This window comes from Ostrea edulis, chromosome 7, assembly GCF_947568905.1.
Source record: "Ostrea edulis chromosome 7, xbOstEdul1.1, whole genome shotgun sequence".
Classification (NCBI taxonomy): domain Eukaryota; kingdom Metazoa; phylum Mollusca; class Bivalvia; order Ostreida; family Ostreidae; genus Ostrea; species Ostrea edulis.
In genome coordinates, this window is record NC_079170.1 from 6,303,784 (window position 1) to 6,323,315 (window position 19,532).

Here is a 19,532-nt window from a genome sequence, read left to right on the forward strand (position 1 = left end):
TTCACGATTGTCCACAGATTTCATTTTCCGTAAATAACTTGTAACAATCCGTAAGTATCGTAAACTGGTCACAAGAACACGTAAAGTGCTCGTAAGAATCCGTAAAACACTCGTAAAAAGTTTGGTTTTTTTTTTTACGAATCTTTGCGGTTAGTTTACGATATGTTATGGATAGTTTACGAGTTGTTTACGGATTCTTACGAATGCCCAAGTGATATTTACGATTTCATTCACGTCGGGTTACAATCGCTTTACGGATTATTCAGAGTCATTACGAGCACTTTACGTATAGACACGATTACTTTACGAGTACATACTTAAACTTTACGATAAGGAAAAGTATAAAAGACGCGAAATCTGACAGTTTCTTTCAGTTGTTATCAAGACATCTTGAAAGAAGTTACACATCTTGCATACAATGTACATGCATGCTGTTACAAGTAACGTCAGTTGTCGAATGATGATACAAAGCCAATTGCGAACACTTTTGAGTCAAAAACGTAAACAATCGTAACTAACTCCTAACTATTCGTAACAGCACGTTATCAACACGTTAACAGGTCGTGATTTACACGTAAAAGCTAAGCTAAATCGTATATTTCCGTAATAAACTCGTAACAATCCCTAAAAAGTTCATAAAATGTCGTAATTTGCTCGTATTTATCCGTGTTCACTCGGAACAAATCGTAAATGTGTGCCGTAAATGCATCGCAAGAACTCGTAATAAACTGTAAATGGCCCGTAAATACTCTTGAAATGTTCTTAAATAGCACTTTTAAGTGTCTAAATCGTAACAATCCGTGTATTTTTACGGATTTGTGGAATACGTAAGGATCTGTAAGAAAAGTCCGTGAGTGTGAAGGTACCATTAAAGTTCATGAAAACTACCTTTCCAATTCTTTCCATGTTTGGTATGAAGCCATCTTTGGGACATAAATAATACATTTCGGGATTCCTGGGCCTTAGGCTGGAAAAACACGGCCAAAAATTTTATTTTGTTTTTCAATTATTCTAAGTGGTGTAGAGGAAGAAAGCCTCTACCAAAATTGTAAACATGATCCCCGGTGTAGATGTTCTGACCCCAGGGAGCAATCTAATTAAAATTGGATGTTAGATCCGCTCACATACTCGCTGTTTGTGTAGCAAGTATGTGAGCGGATCTAACATCTAATTTTAATCACATTGCCCAGGGTGGGGCCAGACTTGGTACATGCATATAGTGTTTTTGTGTAAAAGATTTAGATAACATCTTCTTTAGTGTTATTGGTACTAAATCAAAACTAAATGGATATTTAGAAAGAGTAGATAGTCATTTACCAATATTGTAAATTTGATGGTCGCAGGAGTAGGGGTTTTGGTATTGTAGTAATATTCGATGTTATCAAGATCGGACTCGACATTCCCGATACTGATCAACTGTCAAGAACGCCAGGAAAGTTGCATTGAAGTCACAGACCAGACCCAGTGGCGGATTTAAGGGGAGGGGGTGCCCCCAACCCCCTAAAATGTACTAAACGATAAAAGAAGCAATGATTTCTTCCACTCCCGGAGAAATGAATGATAAAATCTTTTGATTTCTTGAATTACTTTAATGGGAGAACTTAATTTTTTTCGAAAAACCCTTAAAATTTGTGTAATTTTATTAATTTCATCTTATAAAAAATGGTAGATAATAGTACAAAAGACTAAATAGGAGACATATTTCAAGCCCTATAAAATCTGTAAAATCCAGGACCCACTTTGGCCTCAAGGCGGCCCCCAGCCTCACAAAGTGGCACCCCCCGTAACAGCATTTCCTGGATCAGCCCCTGAGACTGGGCCCCAAGACCATAAACTGAGAATAGACTTAAGGAGGTACTCCACATCGTCATAATGGCTGACTTCCTTTTAAAACATGGATGAAAATATGAGTATCAGAAATATTTGTCTATTAGTTTTAAAAAATATGACCCCAGGAACTCTGCAGAGGTCCCTGAGACAGGTCCTGTGTGTATCAAAACTATAAAAAAAGCATGGACAGGTAAATTTCTACCATGTTCTGTCTGGATCACGTTTGTCTCTGTGTATTTCTTTGAGTGTCATGGGATATAGCAACTAACACCTTGGTAGACCCGAGCCACTCCAAGTAAATAACATCCGTTTAGATTAGGCTCCGCCTACATTTTCACTGACCGTACGATCATGAGATGGGTCTTTAACACAGATTGTAAGAGTGAGGGAAATACATGTAACATGGATACAGCTTGATAATTTTGTTCTGCATTGTCTAAGACAGAAACAATCTGCGTCAAAACAAAAATCTTTTCTATTTCTCGGTTTATATGTGCACCCTAACCCCACTAGATATGAACGTTTGTTAAATATAGTAGAATAACATCATACTGGAACACCAACAATATTGTTGTGCCTGTGTGTTGTTTGTTGTCTGAGTCAATATGCACTATCCTGTAATATAACCAACCTTGAGTGAAAGTCTTCCTCGCCCGGGATATTTCATTCAGACACCAAAACAGCTAGAATCAATGTGTGTACAAAAACACTTAAATAAAAAACAAAAAATCTTACAAAACTTCAGAATAATCTCCGTGACGATGTTTTCTAATACCAATGCTTTGAAAATCGAATGTTGTCCGACGTGTTTCTGTTGTCCGACGTGTTTCTGTTGCCCGACGTGTTTCTGTTGCCCGACGTGTTTCCTACACAATGTTGTCCGACGTGCTTCATACAGAGTGTTGTCCGACGTGCTTCCTACAGTGTTAGATTGTTCTTTTCAAAGAGACCTTATAAATTATTCCGTATACCAAATCAAATTAGAGGGTCCATGACCGGTGTTACCGGTTAACAGGAGATGCTTACTCCTCCTTGGTACATAGTCCCAAATCTGGTGTTTTCACGAGTCCGAGTCTGTTCCCGATTTCACATTCTTTAAACGCTTTATGAAATTGTTCGTTATCTTCACCCCTGCCATGCTATTTTTTCGAGAACATAACTTCATTAAAATAATACACCCCCACCCCACCTATTTATATGACATATATGTTATCTAATACAGTAACATTGAATATCAATTTATTGCACTCCTTGTTCATACATTAGATACAGTATATAACATTGATAAAAAAAACATGAAAGATGACAGAACAATTCAGAATTTATACTAACAATGATTTGTCTGAATGACGAAACACAACTTGATTCATTCACAAAGTTTCCGTGATCTTATTGGTTTTTACATTTAAATTCAGAAAAACGCAGGAGAAAACATATTGGTACCAAATGCTTGTATCTTTGTTTATAAATGTGATCCCCTCAAAAACTAAAGAACATTGCAGTTATGTACATGTAATAAGAGTTATATTGACCCTATACGTATTCCTTGCCGCGAAGCAATATCAAACAGTTTAAGAGTTTAAGAGTTTACAGGTTGTGACAAAGATAACGTATATATATATATATATATATATATCTATATATATATATATATATATATATATATATATATATATATATATGGACATGCTCGCAATATTTAAGTTTTGTTTCATTTGCATTGTCACCGGTGTTATTAGCGAGACTCAATCATCAGACATTCATGATTGACTCGCTCAAAGCATATCAAACGCAATGGCGTGAAGTACTCTTCCGTAATAAGCATATAAAAGAGCAATGGCATGAACTACCCCTCCGTAATAAGCATATAAGAGCGCAATGGTGTGAAGTACCCCTCCGTAATAAGCATATAAGAGCGCAATGGCGTGAAGTACCCCCCTGCTAGATAAGCGTATAAAAGCACATTGACGTGAACTACCCCTACTAAATAAGCATAATATTAAAGTACCCAGACAGAGAAGCAAATAAATAGCACACGTGTCCAATCAAAATGAAATTAATCATTTGTAGTTTCATATATCTAAAAGATTTTTTTATGCGTGTCTTTTTTTTATTTTTTATTTTCCCTTAATTTTTGTATATCTGATTAGACTACTTCCTGAGGTGCATCTAGGTAGTTTACAAACATGTGAAGAACACTTGGATATGAGTTAGTCTTGTTTGCGGGTAGAAATAAACAGAAAACATCGTGTAGGGTGTTGTTTTTAAAGTTTTCATGAAATGCGGTATATATGGTCGGGTTCGATGTTGGAAGCGAAAATAAGCGATAAATCTAATTGAAGCGCCCTCTGGTGAAAGAATGTTAGCAAATTTATACGGACTAAGGACATGATAGACAGGCTACTGAATAAATTTGGTTGCAGGGGGCAGTTGTTTCCCTGAAATATTTTGGTAGGTGGTATATATCATAGTCAGATTATGACAGGCTAATGAAAAATCAATCTTCTCATTTCAGTACTTGATTAATGGACATGCAATCAAAACATTTTACAGACTGGTGACACGGGTTGTGAACGGGACTTCCGGTAACCCCCCCCCCCTTCTCCCTCGTATTTGTGAATGTTCTATTCTTTGGGTATTTAAGGTTGCATAGAAAATACAACACGTTGAAGTTACATATTTTATGAAAAATACACCCGAAATGCCCACGGCCAGGAGCCTCTTCATGTTTTTTGACATAATAAGATAAGGAATCTACATATATGGCAAGGAATAAGGACTCTGTTTTTAAGTGATTCTTTTGTACCCTAAGTTACATGCTCTATATTCCTTTATACAAAAGTTACAGAAAGGGTACAGCACAATCGTATGGAAATTGAAAGTAAGAATTACATGAGGTGGTTTTACATAACCTAGGGTACAATAAGTACAGAAGTTAAATTAATCTGTTGGATGCAGCTGATTGGTCAAGAATGTAACATGTCCACGCCTCCGATTACCTGTAGCTATTGCTACCTGTGATTATGACCTCTTCCTATCTGAACAATCGGTTACAATTGATTCTATCTATTATTTCTGCTGTGTATAGTGAGTGTACAGCATCTTTCATATTCAGCTGGATTTAATTCCATAATGGGTCAGTTCAATCATTATATCATCTAAGATTTTGGTGATGAAGAAATAATGTTAAATCAGGTTTATTTTATATACGATTCAAATGTCAAAAAAAAAAAAAAATAAATAAAAGAAATATGGATTTATAAATGGTTTATTTTGGTGCAATTATAGTCAAATAATTGAAAGATATAACGACCAATTTGAAAATTAAAAAAGAAATTAAATATATAGAAAGAAATATTATAAAACATTCATAAATGTTAATTGGGTTCAGGACTTAATTGTGCTTATTCAGAAGTATATGAGTGAATAATATAAAATATATGCATTCTAAAAAAAAATGTGAATGGGGTTGATGATATGAAAGAGGTTTATTTGCTTCAAAATTAAGTATACTTTTGCTCTTTCTCACGGTGTCGGGTGATGACCATTATGAATATTCATATTACAGCATGTTCTATATAATCTATCCTATAGCTATCTTTAGCACTGTACTTTGACAAACTTAGATTTATCTTTCCAAATATGTCGTCATATATAATATATCAATTGTCTTAGTTTAGCTTATATCACTTTGGCTAGCAATGATTTGGATGCTCAGATTTGAATAATGAAAAAGAGTTCAGCTTATAAGTACCTTTATTTCAAATGCAATACTTATTTAAGGTGCAATCATATAACCATGCAGTCATTAGACACTTTGCACTGCAAATTATATTATAAAAAGTCATTTACATTTTTCTTTGATAATATAAATTGACACATGATGTATAATTGCTTTTATTGATAAAGTACTACTTTGCAGTAACACAAATTTATAAATGTATGAAATCTCATTCAAATATTTAAATGTGCTACAATGCAGAAGAATGCTGGACAACTCACCCCTTCTCAGGACAACTCGCCCCCTCTCTAATGAGACAACTCGCCCCCAATCTTATAAATATATTATCACACTTTAATCCTATTTTGTGTCTGAGCACGTGTGTGTGTGTGTGTGTGAGTGTGTGTCAATTGTAATTTGTTTTTTATGCCCCCCTTTGAAAAAGAGGGGGCATATTGTTTTGCACTTGTCGGTCGGTCTGTAGACCATGTGTTGTCCGCTCAATATCTTGAGAACCATTCACTTGATGATAATGATATTTAATATGTGGGTTAGTAATGAGTAGAAGAGGATCCCTATTGTTTTTCAGGTCAAAATGTCAAAGGTCAAGGGTCAATCTACTCTGGACATAGGAATATAATGTCCGCTCAATATCTTGAGAACCCTTTGCTTGAAAGACATCAAACTTGGCACACTGGTACATCCTAAGGAGTAGATGACCCCTAATGATTTTGAGGTCATATGGTCAAGGGTCAAACTGGGCATAGGAATATACTGACCATTCAATGTCTAGAGAACCCTTTGCTTGACAGACATCAAACTTGGTATGCCAGTACATCTTCAGAAGAAGATGACCCCCATTGATTTTGAGGTCAAAGGTCAAGGGTCAAACTGGACATAGGAATATACTGTCCGTTAAATGTCTAGAGAACCCTTTGCTTGACAGACATCAAACTTGGTACGCCAGTACATCTTCAGAAGAAGATGACCCCCGTTGATTTTGATGTCACATGGTCAAAGGTCAAGGGTCAAACTGGACATAGGAATATACTGTCCGTTAAATATCTCGAGAACCCTTTGCTTGACAGACATCAAACTTGGTACACTGATACGACTTCAGGAGAAGACGACCACTATTGATTTTGAGGTTACATGGTCAAAGGTCAAGGGTCAAACTAGACAGGAATATACTGTCCGTTCAATATTTTGAGATCCCTTCGCTTGACAGACATCAAACTTGGTACACTGGTACATCTTCAAGAGAAAATTACCCCTATTTATTTTGAGGTCACATGTTTAAAGGTCAAGGGTCAAACTGGACATAGGAATATACTGTCCATTCAATATCTTGAGAACCCTTTGCTTGACAGACATCAAACGTGGTACACTGGTACGTCTTCAGGAGAAGACGACCCCTATTGATTTTCAGATCACATTAGTCAAAGGTCAAGGGTCAAACTGGACATTGGAATATACTGTCTACTCCATATCCTGAGAACCCTTTGCTTGACAGGATGGGGCCACAATAGGGGATCAAAGTTTTACATACAAATACATAGGAAAAATCTTTAAAAATTATCTTCTCAAGAACCACTGAGCCAGAAAAGCTGAATTTTACATGAAAACTTTCTGACATAGTGCAGATTCAAGTTTGTTCAAATCATGGCCCCCGGGGGTAGGATGGGGACACAAGGGAGGATCAAAGTTTTACATACAAATATATAGGGAAAAACTTTAAAAATCTTCTTCTCAAGAACCACTAAGCCAGAAAAGCTGAGATTTACATGAAAGCTTCCTGACATAGTGCAGATTCAAGTTTGTTCAAATCATGGCCCTCGGGGGTAGGATGCTGCCACAAGGGGGATCAAAGTTTTACATACAAATATATAGTTAAAATCTTTTTCTCAATAACCACTGAGTCAGAAAAGCTGATATTTACAAGGAAACTTTCTGACATAGTGCAGATTCAAGTTTGTTCAAATCATGGCCCCCGGGGGGTAGGATAGGGCTACAAGTGGGGGGGGGGGGGTCACAGTTTTACATACAAATATAGGAAAAAGCTTTAAAAATCTTCTTCTCAAGAACTATTTGGCCAAAGATGTTGACATTGACATGAAAGCTTTCTGACATAGTGTAGATTCACGTTTGCAAAGGATAGTTTGTGCCATAATAGAAACTAAGGTTTTACATGCAAATATATATGGAAAGTCTTCAGATATGGGCCAAGGTGACTCAGGTGAGCGATGTGGCCCATGGGCCTCTTGTTGAATGTCAATGTTGATATTTTTACAGCCAATTCTTGAGTGGTTGTAAAAAGTTATTCATGCGTATCGAAGTTTACCTAGTACAGGTTTAGAGTAGTGAAATCATTCGAGAATTCACTACCCACCATGCAACAGACCCCCATCCACCCACCTTTCTAATATAACACTCTAACAAGAATAATTCTGTGGGGATCTGGGTTAGAATAGATCCTCAGTACCCCTTACTTGTTGTAAGAGGCGACTAAATGGGGCGGTCCTTTGGATGAGACCGCAAAAACTGAGGCCCCTAGTTGCAGCAGGTGTGGCACGATAAAGATCCCTTCCTGCTCAATGGCAGGGTTGGCAAAAAAGTGGTCAATATGAGTATTGACCGGGCCGGTGGTCAATACTGGTCAGTACTGGTTAATACTGGTCGATTGAAAATTATTTGGTCATTATAGTCTGTGTTATTTATTTTAAATGTTTAAGTGACCATTATGGTAAATACTGTAATTCGTAACATGCACTATCAGTTTATAATAACTTATAAGTCATAATATTAGATAAATAATGTACAAATGACTCTGTTGAATTGGGGAAGATGTAAAAGTTTCTGTTCAAATTCCTCAGTTTAACAAAAACTACCTGTATTTTAATAAGTATTGTTTCATCAATCTTCATTTTAAGTGTTAAATAAACATTTGAGGGTGTGGGTTGGTGATGTTTTCATAACAATAACACACACACTGGTCATCTCTGGTCCAGCCTATTGTTATTAACACCTGTCAAGTGTCAACTCTGCTTCCTGTGCTCAGGTAATGTCCAGCTACCTTTTATTCTTAATCTGTCCAGGTACATGTATTAACAGGTCTGTCTCCAATTGTCAAGGTATGCTACAGAACTGTGACCCTCTGGTAGGTACTAAAGATATTTTGGTCAGTTTCAGCAAACCAAATACATTAAACTTATGAAATTACATTTGATTATCTAATGAAAAATATTAATCAACAATTGATCCATATAAGGAAAAGACTTAATTTATCTTTATCTTTGCAAGAAATGTACAAAAATAGGAAATTGGACAGTTTAAATCACAATTGACCAGTATTGACCACTTGGGGAGTATTGACAGAGACGATTAAAACCGGTTAAAACCACTGGTTAAAAACGGGGGCGGTTTTAACCGCCCAACCCTGCTCAATGGCCTTAAGCGCCGAGCATAGGCCTAAATTTTGCAGACTTTCACCGGCAGTGGTGACGTCTCCATATGAGTGAAACATTCTAGAGAGGGACGTTAAACAATATTCAATCAATCAATCAATTTAACAAGAATACTTATATAATCAAAATGTTTATAAGACAATTAATAAATTTCATATTTTTTTCAAATTGTAGAATATTTAGAGTACCTGTAGCCATGGACCCCCACCACAGTGCCCAAGATGTCGTCCGATGTGACCTTTGTGAAACAGCTATAGTACAGATGTACTGTGATTTCTGCCATGTCAACTTGTGCTTTGCCTGTATAGGAAAACACATTGCTGATGACTATCAAAAACACATAGTGGTACCATTCCAAAACCGAAAATCTACCTTGATCTATCCAAAGTGTAGTACACATCAAAACAAAGTCTGTGAATTCCTTTGTAAGGAATGTGACATGTCTGTCTGTTCAATGTGTACTATATCTGCAGACAAACACAAGGGTCATACATTTTCAATTCTTTATGAAATCTACAATGAAAGAAAAGCAGACATTACAAAAGATTCAGAGGAGATAGAAAATATTATTTCTGCAACATATGAAGAAATGGCCACTGATTTAGAAACTCAAATAGCTAACTTGGATGGAGAATATGTGAAATTCACAACAGTAGTCACAAAACATGGAGAGGAATGGCACAAAGAAATTGACAATGCCATCAACAAAATGAAAAACGAAATAGAAGAGATGAAAATCAAACACCTGGAAATTCTGAAGAAACATTTGGATGAAATTAAGCAGATACAGTCCCTTATTGAGCAATCACTGATTACTCTGAAGGAAATGGAGGAATCCAATGAAGTGTCTGTGACCATGGAATACAGATCCAAAAACAAAGAATTCAGAAAACTTCCTCCCAAAGTCCGAGTCTCACTGCCTACATTTAGTCCGATAGACAGTGAACAGCTTTACAAGTCACTGGGATCTTTGATACCATTATCATTTACCACAGATGAAAATGCTGACACAATGAAGAAAAGAGAAACCTCACCCAAAGAACTGATGGACGAACCAAAGCTTGTCACTACAATAAATACTGGGTATAAATACCTCTGCAATGTTACCTGTCTGAGTGAAGAAGCATTCTGGACATGTGCAGAAGTCAGTGATATGAAATGCTTTAATGTTAAAGGTAAAGTTATCAATGCAATCAAAACAAAATCAGGGGAACGGTCAGGTGATATAGCAGTGACAAGTGATGGGAATCTAGTGTACTGTGACCAGAAAACAAAGACTGTTAATAAAGTGAAGAGTGGACAGATAGAGGAGGTGATCAGACTACAGGGCTGGACTCCTCTCAAACTCTGTGTCACCTCCTCTGGAGATCTCCTGGTTACCATGTGCAGTGATGATCAAACACCATCCAAAGTTGTTCGTTACTCGGGTTCCACAGAGAAACAAACAATCCTGTATGATGATGAGGGGAAGCCTCTATATTCAGGAAGTCCTACAATTAAACACATCAGTGAAAACAGAAATCTGGATATCTGTGTGGCTGACTGTGGAGCTGGTGCAGTAGTGGTGGTCAAACAGACTGGAAAACTTCGATTCAGATACACTGGTCATTCTTCCACTACCAAAAACAAAGCATTCCAACCCTTGGGAATCACAACAGACAGTCAGAGTCAGATCCTGACAGTGGACCCTTATAATCACTGTATCCACATCCTGGACCAGAATGGACAGTTCCTCCGCTATATAGATCACTGTAATCTGAAGTATCCATGGGGTTTATGTGTGGACAAAAGTGACAACTTGTTTGTTACTGAGTATTATTATAGTGGAAATGTGAAGAAAATCAATTATTTACAATAAATACTATTATTTATATCTACAGTAATATCCTTGAAATCTCAGTGTTGAAAATATCGCTCTCAGAATGTAGTAAATATTCTTGGACTAATTCAAAGACCCATTGGACATCCTGTATATATATAAAGTTTTGAATTCCAACTGAATTTTAAGTATTTCTGATATTTTTCAGCAACCAGGATGCAGTAATATGCATCTTTTAAGGTTTTCAATGTATAAAGGAAGGATAATGAAAATTTTTGATTGATTGATTGATTATGGTTTTATGCCGTTTTGGCAGAGGAAATTCACATGGTTGGTAAATGATTAGAAGCTGACCTTTGTGGACTTGAGACTTTTTTGAAGACTTGTCTGCCTTTTGTAAAAAAAAAAAAAAAAAGAATGAAAAGAAAAAATCGAATTTTCTAAAAATGTGTTGGGTAAATGATTAATTTTATTTTATATTTTCATGAAGAGAAAGTGCATATAACTTTCTACCAAGAGATTTGTATGAAAATGCAATATTTTGATAAAACATGCTCTTCCCAAAGACAACAATGTTATTTTCTAAGTGAATTTTGACAATGGTGGGTTATTTTTATTTGATGAACCCTTCATTTTTGATACCATGATTACAAAAATCCCATCATCTAATCACTAGATATGAAACATGGTTGTTATGCAGTGAATACCTTTATATGGAAGCCATATAATCATTTTTTTGTCATTATTTGAATAGCTGATTGTAGCGATTCCATATGCAATATTGTCATTCATTATTGCAGATTGCAAATGAATTCATATGTCCCATTCTTTTTTGGTTCTCAAGAAAATGGGCAATAAAGTTTTATAATCCTTTTGTGGTTTAGATGTAGAGCGTTCGGACTGCTTGCGGAAGGTGAGGGTTCGAATCCCTAAGTCGTTAAAACACGTGGTGAAAGTTCCATCGCCAAATGCTCGGCATCAGGTATGAATGAAAGGTGAAGATAACGAACAGTGATCAATATCATAAATCCCATAAGCAATACAAAATAGATAGTTGGGCGAGCACGGACCCCTAGGACACACCCGAGGTGCCTATGAGGATTAAGCATCCCCCCTTGACTGGTCACACCCGCATGTCGCATGTTACATATCACGGGTCCTCGGAGATGACTTTAAAAACGGATGTCACAGTAGGTGTGGAAAACTAAAGAACCCCCACTTCTCAATGGCCGTAAGCGCCGAGCATAGGCCTAAATTTGAAGTCCTTCACCGGTCTTGGTGACGTCTCCACTTGAGTGGAAAAATTCCTGAGACAAACGTTAAACAACATGCAATCAATCAATCTTGTTGACTTTCAAAAATAGCACGTTTTCCCTTCAATCTTTTGATCACTTAACTCGGTTGACCTATTGCAATCGGTTGTCATCAATTAACAATTGAACATTTTTAAATTCTTAATTTTAATAAAGTTTATGAAATTTGGTATGAAGCATTTTTGGGACATAAATAATACATTTCAGGATTCCCGGGCCTTAAGCTGGACAAACACTGCCAAAAATTGGAATTTTGTTTTTCAATTCTTCTAAGTGGTGTAGAGGAAGAAAGCCTCTACCAAAATTGTAAACACGATCCCCGGGGTAGATGTTCTGACCCCAGAGTGCAATCTAATTAAAATTAGATGTTAGATCCGCTCACATACTCGCTGTTTCTGTATCGAGTATGTGAGCGGATCTAACATCTAATTTTAATCACATTGCCCAGGGTGGGGCCAGACTTGGTACATGCATATAGTGTTTTTGTGTAAAAGATTTAGATAACATCTTCTTTAGTGTTATTGGTACTAAATTAAAATTAAATGGATATTTAGAAAGAGCAGATAGTCATTTACCAATATTGTAAATTTGATGGTCGCAGGAGTAGGGGTTTTGGTATTGTAGTAATATTCGATGTTATCAAGATCGGACTCGACATTCCCGATACTGATTAGCTGTCAAGAACGCCAGGAAAGTTGCATGCAAGTCACAGACCAGACCTAGTGGCGGATTTAAGGGGGGGGGGGGTGGTGGCCCCACCCCCCTAAAATGTACTAAATGATAAAAGAAGCAATGATTTCTTCCACTCCCGGAGAAATGAATGATAAAATCTTTTGATTTCTTGAATTACTTTAATGGGAGAACTTAATTTTTTCGAAAAACCCTTAAAATTTGTGTAATTTTATTAATTTCATCTTATAAAAAATGATATATAATATTACAAAAGACTAAATAGGAGACATATTTCAAGCCCTATAAAATCTGTAAAATCCAGGACCCACTTTGGCCTCAAGGTGGCCCCAGCCTCACAAAGTGGCACCCCCCGTAACAGCAATTCCTGGATCAGCCCCTGAGACTGGGCCCCAAGACCATAAACTGAGAATAGACTTACGGAGGTACTCTACATCGTCATAATGGCTGACTTCCTTTTAAAACATGGATGAAAATATGAGTATCAGAAATATTTGTCTATTAGTTTAAAAAAAAATATGACCACAGGAACTCTGCAGAGGTCCCTGAGACAGGTCCTGTGTGTATCAAAACTATAAAAAAAAAAAAGCATGGACAGGTAAATTTCTACCATGTTCTGTCTGGATCACGTTTGTCTCTGTGTATTTCTTTGAGTGTCATGGGATATAGCAATTAACACCTTGGTAGACCCGAGCCACTCCAAGTAAATAACATCCGTTTAGATTAGGCTCCGCCTACATTTTCACTGACCGTACGATCATGAGGTGGGTCTTTAACACAGATTGTAAGAGTGAGGGAAATACATATAACATGGATACAGCTTGATAATTTTGTTCTGCATTGTCTAAGACAGAAACAATCTGCGTCAAAACAAAAAATTTTTCTATTTCTCGGTTTACATGTGCACCCTAACCCCACTAGATATGAACGTCTGTTAAATATAGTAGAATAACATCATACTGGAACACCAACAATATTGTTGTGCCTGTGTGTTGTTTGTTGTTTGAGTCAATATGCACTATCCTGTAATACAACCAACCTCGAGTGAAAGTCTTCCTCGCCCGGGATATTTTATTCAGACACCAAAACAGCTAGAATCAATGTGTGTACAAAAACATTTAAATAAAAAACAAAATTTTTTACAAAACTTCAGAATAATCTCCGTGACGATGTTTTCTAATACCAATGCTTTGAAAATCGAATGTTGTCCGATGTGTTTCATAGAGAGTGTTGTCCGACGTGTTTCCTACAGAGTGTTGTCCGACGTGTTTCCTACAGAATGTTGTCCGACGTGTTTCCTACAGTGTTGTCCGACGTGTTTCCTACAGAGTGTTGTCCGACGTGTTTCTGTTGTCCGATGTGTTTCTGTTGCCCGACATGTTTGCTACACAGTGTTGTCCGACATGTTTCCTACAGAATGTTGTCCGACGTGTTTCCTACAGTGTATTGTCCGACGTGTTTCCTACAGAGTGTTGTCCGACGTGTTTCTGTTGCCCGACGTGTTTTTGTTGTCCGACATGTTTCCTACAGAGTGTTGTCCGACGTGTTTCCTACATAGTGTTGTCCGATGTGTTTCATACAAAGTGTTGTCCGACATGTTTCCTACAGAGTGTTGTCCGATGTGTTTCATACAGAATATTTTCCAACGTGTTTCCTACAGAGTGTTGTCTGATTGTTTCATATAGAGTGTTGTCCGACGTGTTTCTGTTGCCCGACGTGTTTCTGTTCTCCGACGTGTTTCTGTTGTCCGATGTATTTCTGTTGCCCGACGTGTTTCTGTTCTCCGACGTGTTTCTGTTGTCCGATGTGTTTCTGTTGCCCGACGTGTTTCCTACACAATGTTGTCCGACATGTTTCCTACAGAGTGTTGTCCGACGTGTTTCCTACAGAGTGTTGTCCGACGTGTTTCCTACAGAATGTTGTCCGACGTGTTTCATACAGAGTGTTGTCCGATGTGTTTCATACAGAGTGTTGTACGACATGTTTCCTACAGAGTGTTGTCCGACGTGTTTCCTACAGAATTTTGTCCGACGTGTTTCATACAGAGTGTTGTCCGACGTGTTTCCTACAGAGTGTTGTCCGACGTGTTTCCTACAGAATGTTGTCCGACGTGTTTCTGTTCTCCGACGTGTTTCTGTTGCCCGACATGTTTGCTACACAATGTTGTCCGACATGTTTCCTACAGAGTGTTGTCCGACGTGTTTCCTACAGAGTGTTGTCCGACGTGTTTCCTACAGAATGTTGTCCGACGTGTTTCATACATAGTGTTGTCCGACGTGTTTCCTACAGTGTTAGATTGTTATTTTCAAAGAGACCTTATAAATTACTCCGTATACCAAATCGAATTAGAGGGTCCATGACCGGTGTGACCGGTTAACAGGAGATGCTTACTCCTCCTTGGTACATAGTCCCAACTCTGGTGTTTTCACGAGTCCGAGTCTGTTCCCGATTTCATATTCTTTAAACGCTTTATGAAATTGTTCGTTATCTTCACCTTTGCCATGCTATTTTTTCGAGAACATAACTTCATTAGAGTAACCCCCCCCCCCCCCCCCCCTATTCATATGACATACAATTAATGTTATCTAATACAGTAACATTGAATATCAATTCATTGCACTCTTTGTTCATACATTAGATACAGTATATAACATTGATAAAAAAAAAACATGAAAGATGACAGTACAATTCAGAATTTATACTAACAATAATTTGTCTGAATGACGAAACACGACATGATTCATTCAAAATGTTTTCGCGGTCTTATTGGTTTTTTTTACATTTAAATTCAGAAAAACGCAGGAGAAAACACATTGGTACCAAATGCTTGTATCTCTATTCATAACTATTACCCCCTCAAAAACCAAAGAACATTACAGTTATAATAATAAGTTTTATTATATGATTGAATAATTCCTAGCTCTCTAATTGGCTGAGATCCAACAGTGTAGAAATCATACTACATTATGTTTACCTGCACGTGACCTTCCAGGTGAACATAAGGAATTATTTTTTCCACATAGGACCAAAAATAGGTCGGGAACTTCCAATTTGACGCGATCGATTATATTTATTTTGCCGTCCAATGAAATTCCGCGTTTCTCACTAGGTTCGGCTAAGATTTCAGCAGACGTATATAAACACTGGAAAAATGGCGAGGTTTGTTTTTTAATCATTTAATCATATAATAAAACAATTATTGCTGTTTTTTGAGGTCAATACGATGATTTAGCCACCTTCGAAGTACAATATTCACCTCGCCCTTCGGGCTCGGTGAATATTGCACTCCTCAGGTGTCTAAATCATCGTATTGACCTCAAAAACAGCAATAACTGTATAATATTGATCCTATGGTTATTCCTTGCCGCGAAGCAATATCGAACGCTTTAAGAGTCTACAGGTTGTGACATAGATAACGTGTATATATATATATATATAGAGGGCATGAGGTCCCTCAAGAGAAATAGAGATTTTCCAAAGATAGGTTAAATGATATCTGGACATGATCGCAGCACTTTATTTTTGTTTCATTTGCATTGTCACCGGAGTTATTAGCGAGACTCAATCATCAGACATTCATGAAGAGCTCAAAGCATTGAAAACCGTGGTTATTGAGCAGTCAAGACTGTTGAAAGGATTACAGGCAAGTGTGGATGTGCTATACCAGAAAAACGAGTTTCTCCAGAACGCCTACACAATTCAAAAACGGGAACTACAGACGTTAAAAGATAGTTTACGTGGAAAAGAAATACCATTAGGTTCAATTCCACACCATGACACAAGGTAATCAACTATCATCGCTCACTAAATACCTTGTCTAGAAGCACAGCAACGTTACCTGAACATTTGAATGATTAGCATGCAGTAAATATTACACGCACGCACTTCTATGCATGTATGATAATATATACTATTAGCGGCGGTAAATATCTTGGCATTTAGTGCATATGAACCCTTTATTCTACAGTTTACATCCTCATTAATTCTCAAACTTTCAAAATCATTCCGAGACAATGATATAGTCTAATATCGGTGAATTTCAAATTTGCTTTCTTGACACCAAACTAAACAAGTTCTATACCGCATGTGCTGTTTTCACCATAATGTTAAAAACCTTGCTGCAGAAATGAAGTGGATGTCCCAGCTGAGCATCCCCGACACTCAGAAAAACAAACCGATCCCACTGGCAACGAGGAGTTTGTTTCATCACCAAGACAACAAAATGGCCAATACAGCAAGTTCATTTCTTTATCAACTAGAAAATAAAATTTTGCAAATCTATAGAAGTAATCATACTACAACTGACTACATAGGTTGAACTGTTACTGGTTAACGTGTAATGATCTTCATATTCTGGGTACATGTGTACATGATCACCCACACACTGCATGCACCGAACAAAGAAAAAAAAAGAGAGTAATTTTGTTCGCTGTAATATGTAAAGCAAAGCGTTATATGATTGATAGATACTGATTTCGTTTTGGACAACCAGGTTATCTGGAAAGTAAATCGAGACGATTACTGATTGGAAGTGGACCTGAAGGTAAGAACCGCAGTAAAATTATTATCAGTCTAAGACAAAAATAGAGGAAACTTAGCTAGGACTAACTAAACACTATATTGCGGAAATAGTAGGGTTTTCCTATACAGAATATCAAGGTTACAGCGAAAACGCTTATACAGAATTCCCGTTTACAGTAAAGTGAGTTTCATCACCTGTTGTTTTAAGGCGTATTACGCACTTATTATGTAACGAACCAAAATTGTTTATTTCCAGCAATTCTCTTTGAGCGTGTTTTACTGTTTTGATATTGATTGAGAAATGAGATCATCAATTCATATCGAAAATACCAAGTATTGTTTTAAAATAACACCGATCAAATAATATACTACTATTTACGAAAAACTCCTAAAAGTCTTTGTGCTTCTTTCGTATATAAGATGATACATGTGCCTGTCATAATTAATCTGAGTTCGATTTGAATGCCCAATGATCACTGTCTTTAACATGTTTTATACACGTTTAGTCACCATCTTTAACACGTTTCATACACAGATCATGTTGCATTCACTGCCTTTCACACTCACGGTGTTGACGAAGATTTGACAACAGGTCAGACGATTGTTCTTCATGAAATCAAGCAGAATATTGGAGGGGGTCTGCACACGAATGGCGTGTTTACAGCTAAAGTGCAAGGACTCTACGTCTTTTTCTTCTCTCTGAACTGCGATACCCTTTCGGAATTTTCCGTTGACATTGTCAAGGACACCACTCAGCTTGCCAGGACGTACTGCTCTGGACATGGTGATGACCGGTGGGTGGTGTCCAGTACGATGGCTACTACAGTTCTCGCACCAGGCGATGCAGTATGGTTGAAGGTTTCTGGGATTGCACATGCGGCAAAAATTGGTGGAGAAACGTCCTTCTCCGGATTTTTACTTCGCTGATTTGAATATAAATACTTCTCACATTATCTTACTTATTAACTTATGCATATTGTATTCCCTACATCTTCGTGAATATGTACTGTTCAAAATAATATACCGGAATTTTCTAGTATACCATATGTACTCAGATCAAGGAAATTTTCCCATCACTTTGATAAAGGAATACTTTTTAGTAGATAAATGGGATGATAATTGTGACACGCAGCCCCTTTGTCATCGACCGTGCACATTCTTCGCTCTAAGAGAGACCTAACCAGAATGTAATTTTCTGGGAAAGTATTGGGACAGACCAGATATTATCCCAGAGAGTTACAGATTGTAATTGATAAAAGATAACCCCTTCTTTGTTTGGGTTATATGTTCGGAGCTCTGGAGCCAAATCTACTGGGTTTTTATCCAATGAACTTACGGGCCACGAGAACAGCTTAGTCGGGGGTAGATGAGGTGCCTTTGGGCGAGGATTGTCATGGGATGATGTGTGTAATATTGACTCCGTCGGCACATCAATTGTTCTAGTGATAAAAATGTTATGAAATGAACCGAACTGAAGACATTTAGGAACATTGGGATGGGAAAACTTGATCTGAGGTATCAACACTTCCATAGAGCACAGTGTTTTAACGCCAATACCGTAGACATTGCTTACCACACAGGAAGTATTTACCACAATCCCAATTATACGTGATCATCAGTCAGACAGTAGTAAATGGTATACCGGTCGCAGTAGCTCAGTGGTAGAGCGTTCGCTTCGTAACCGGAAAGTCGTGAGTTCGAGCTCTGCTCGTGCCATCGTGAAACCTAAGAGTTAACATAGGTAGTAATTGCTCCTTTGCCAAACGCTCAGCATTTGTGAAATGAGAATCACGGGTCTTTCAAATACCTTCTTACAAACGGAGGTCACTTGTAACGGCAGGTGTTGGCACGATAAAGAACCCTCACTGCTACGACCCTGAGTGCTAAGCACAGGTCTAAATCTGTGACGATTGACTTACAGTTGGTGACGGAGTGAAAACTTCTGGAGGTAAATGTAACGAAGTGCGATGCATAATACTGTTACAGTGTACCAGAGGAGAAAACGTGTATTAAACATCAAAGAGTGCCGATCATGGTTATTTCTCTAGAGGCGGATCTATATACAAGTTATATACAAAGTAGGTGTCAAGTTCTAACTATAGTTGAGAGTGTTTAGTAGACACTGAAGGAAATTCAATTCTATAATTACGTCACATTTACCCATTCAAACAATT

General features: G+C 37.4%; 2 protein-coding genes across 3 annotated transcripts in view; both read left to right on the forward strand.

Annotated features, from left to right (window-relative positions):
- The window catches only part of LOC125655242 (E3 ubiquitin-protein ligase TRIM71-like), a 21,194-nt gene extending 9,532 nt beyond the window's left edge, over positions 1-11,662 (forward strand). The window contains exons 1-2 of one of the 2 annotated variants that reach the window (XM_056143131.1): positions 4,166-4,281; positions 9,190-11,662. In XM_056143131.1, the coding sequence (XP_055999106.1) occupies positions 9,212-10,873 (1,662 nt within the window). In that variant the 5' untranslated portion in view covers positions 4,166-4,281; positions 9,190-9,211 and the 3' untranslated portion in view covers positions 10,874-11,662. Of the gene's footprint in view, positions 1-4,165; positions 4,282-9,189 lie in introns of those variants that run through there. The other variant, XM_056143132.1, reaches the window with a different exon arrangement.
- A 4,288-nt stretch (positions 11,663-15,950) lies between these two features.
- LOC125655844 (uncharacterized) lies at positions 15,951-18,311 on the forward strand. Its single transcript, XM_048886368.2, has 4 exons — positions 15,951-16,620; positions 16,962-17,071; positions 17,330-17,380; positions 17,894-18,311. Exons 1-4 carry the CDS (start codon positions 16,340-16,342, stop codon positions 18,283-18,285), a joined length of 834 nt encoding a protein of 277 aa, XP_048742325.2. The 5' UTR covers positions 15,951-16,339; the 3' UTR covers positions 18,286-18,311.
- Positions 18,312-19,532: the final 1,221 nt, after the last annotated feature.

Coding starts and splice junctions, on each gene's coding strand:
- LOC125655844 (XM_048886368.2), top strand. CDS start 16,340: ATGATCGCAGCACTTTATTTTTGTTTCATTTGCATTGTCACCGGAGTT. Junction 16,621..16,961: donor ATTCCACACCATGACACAAG/GTAATCAACTAT, acceptor ACCTTGCTGCAG/AAATGAAGTGGATGTCCCAG. Junction 17,072..17,329: donor ACAACAAAATGGCCAATACA/GCAAGTTCATTT, acceptor TTGGACAACCAG/GTTATCTGGAAAGTAAATCG.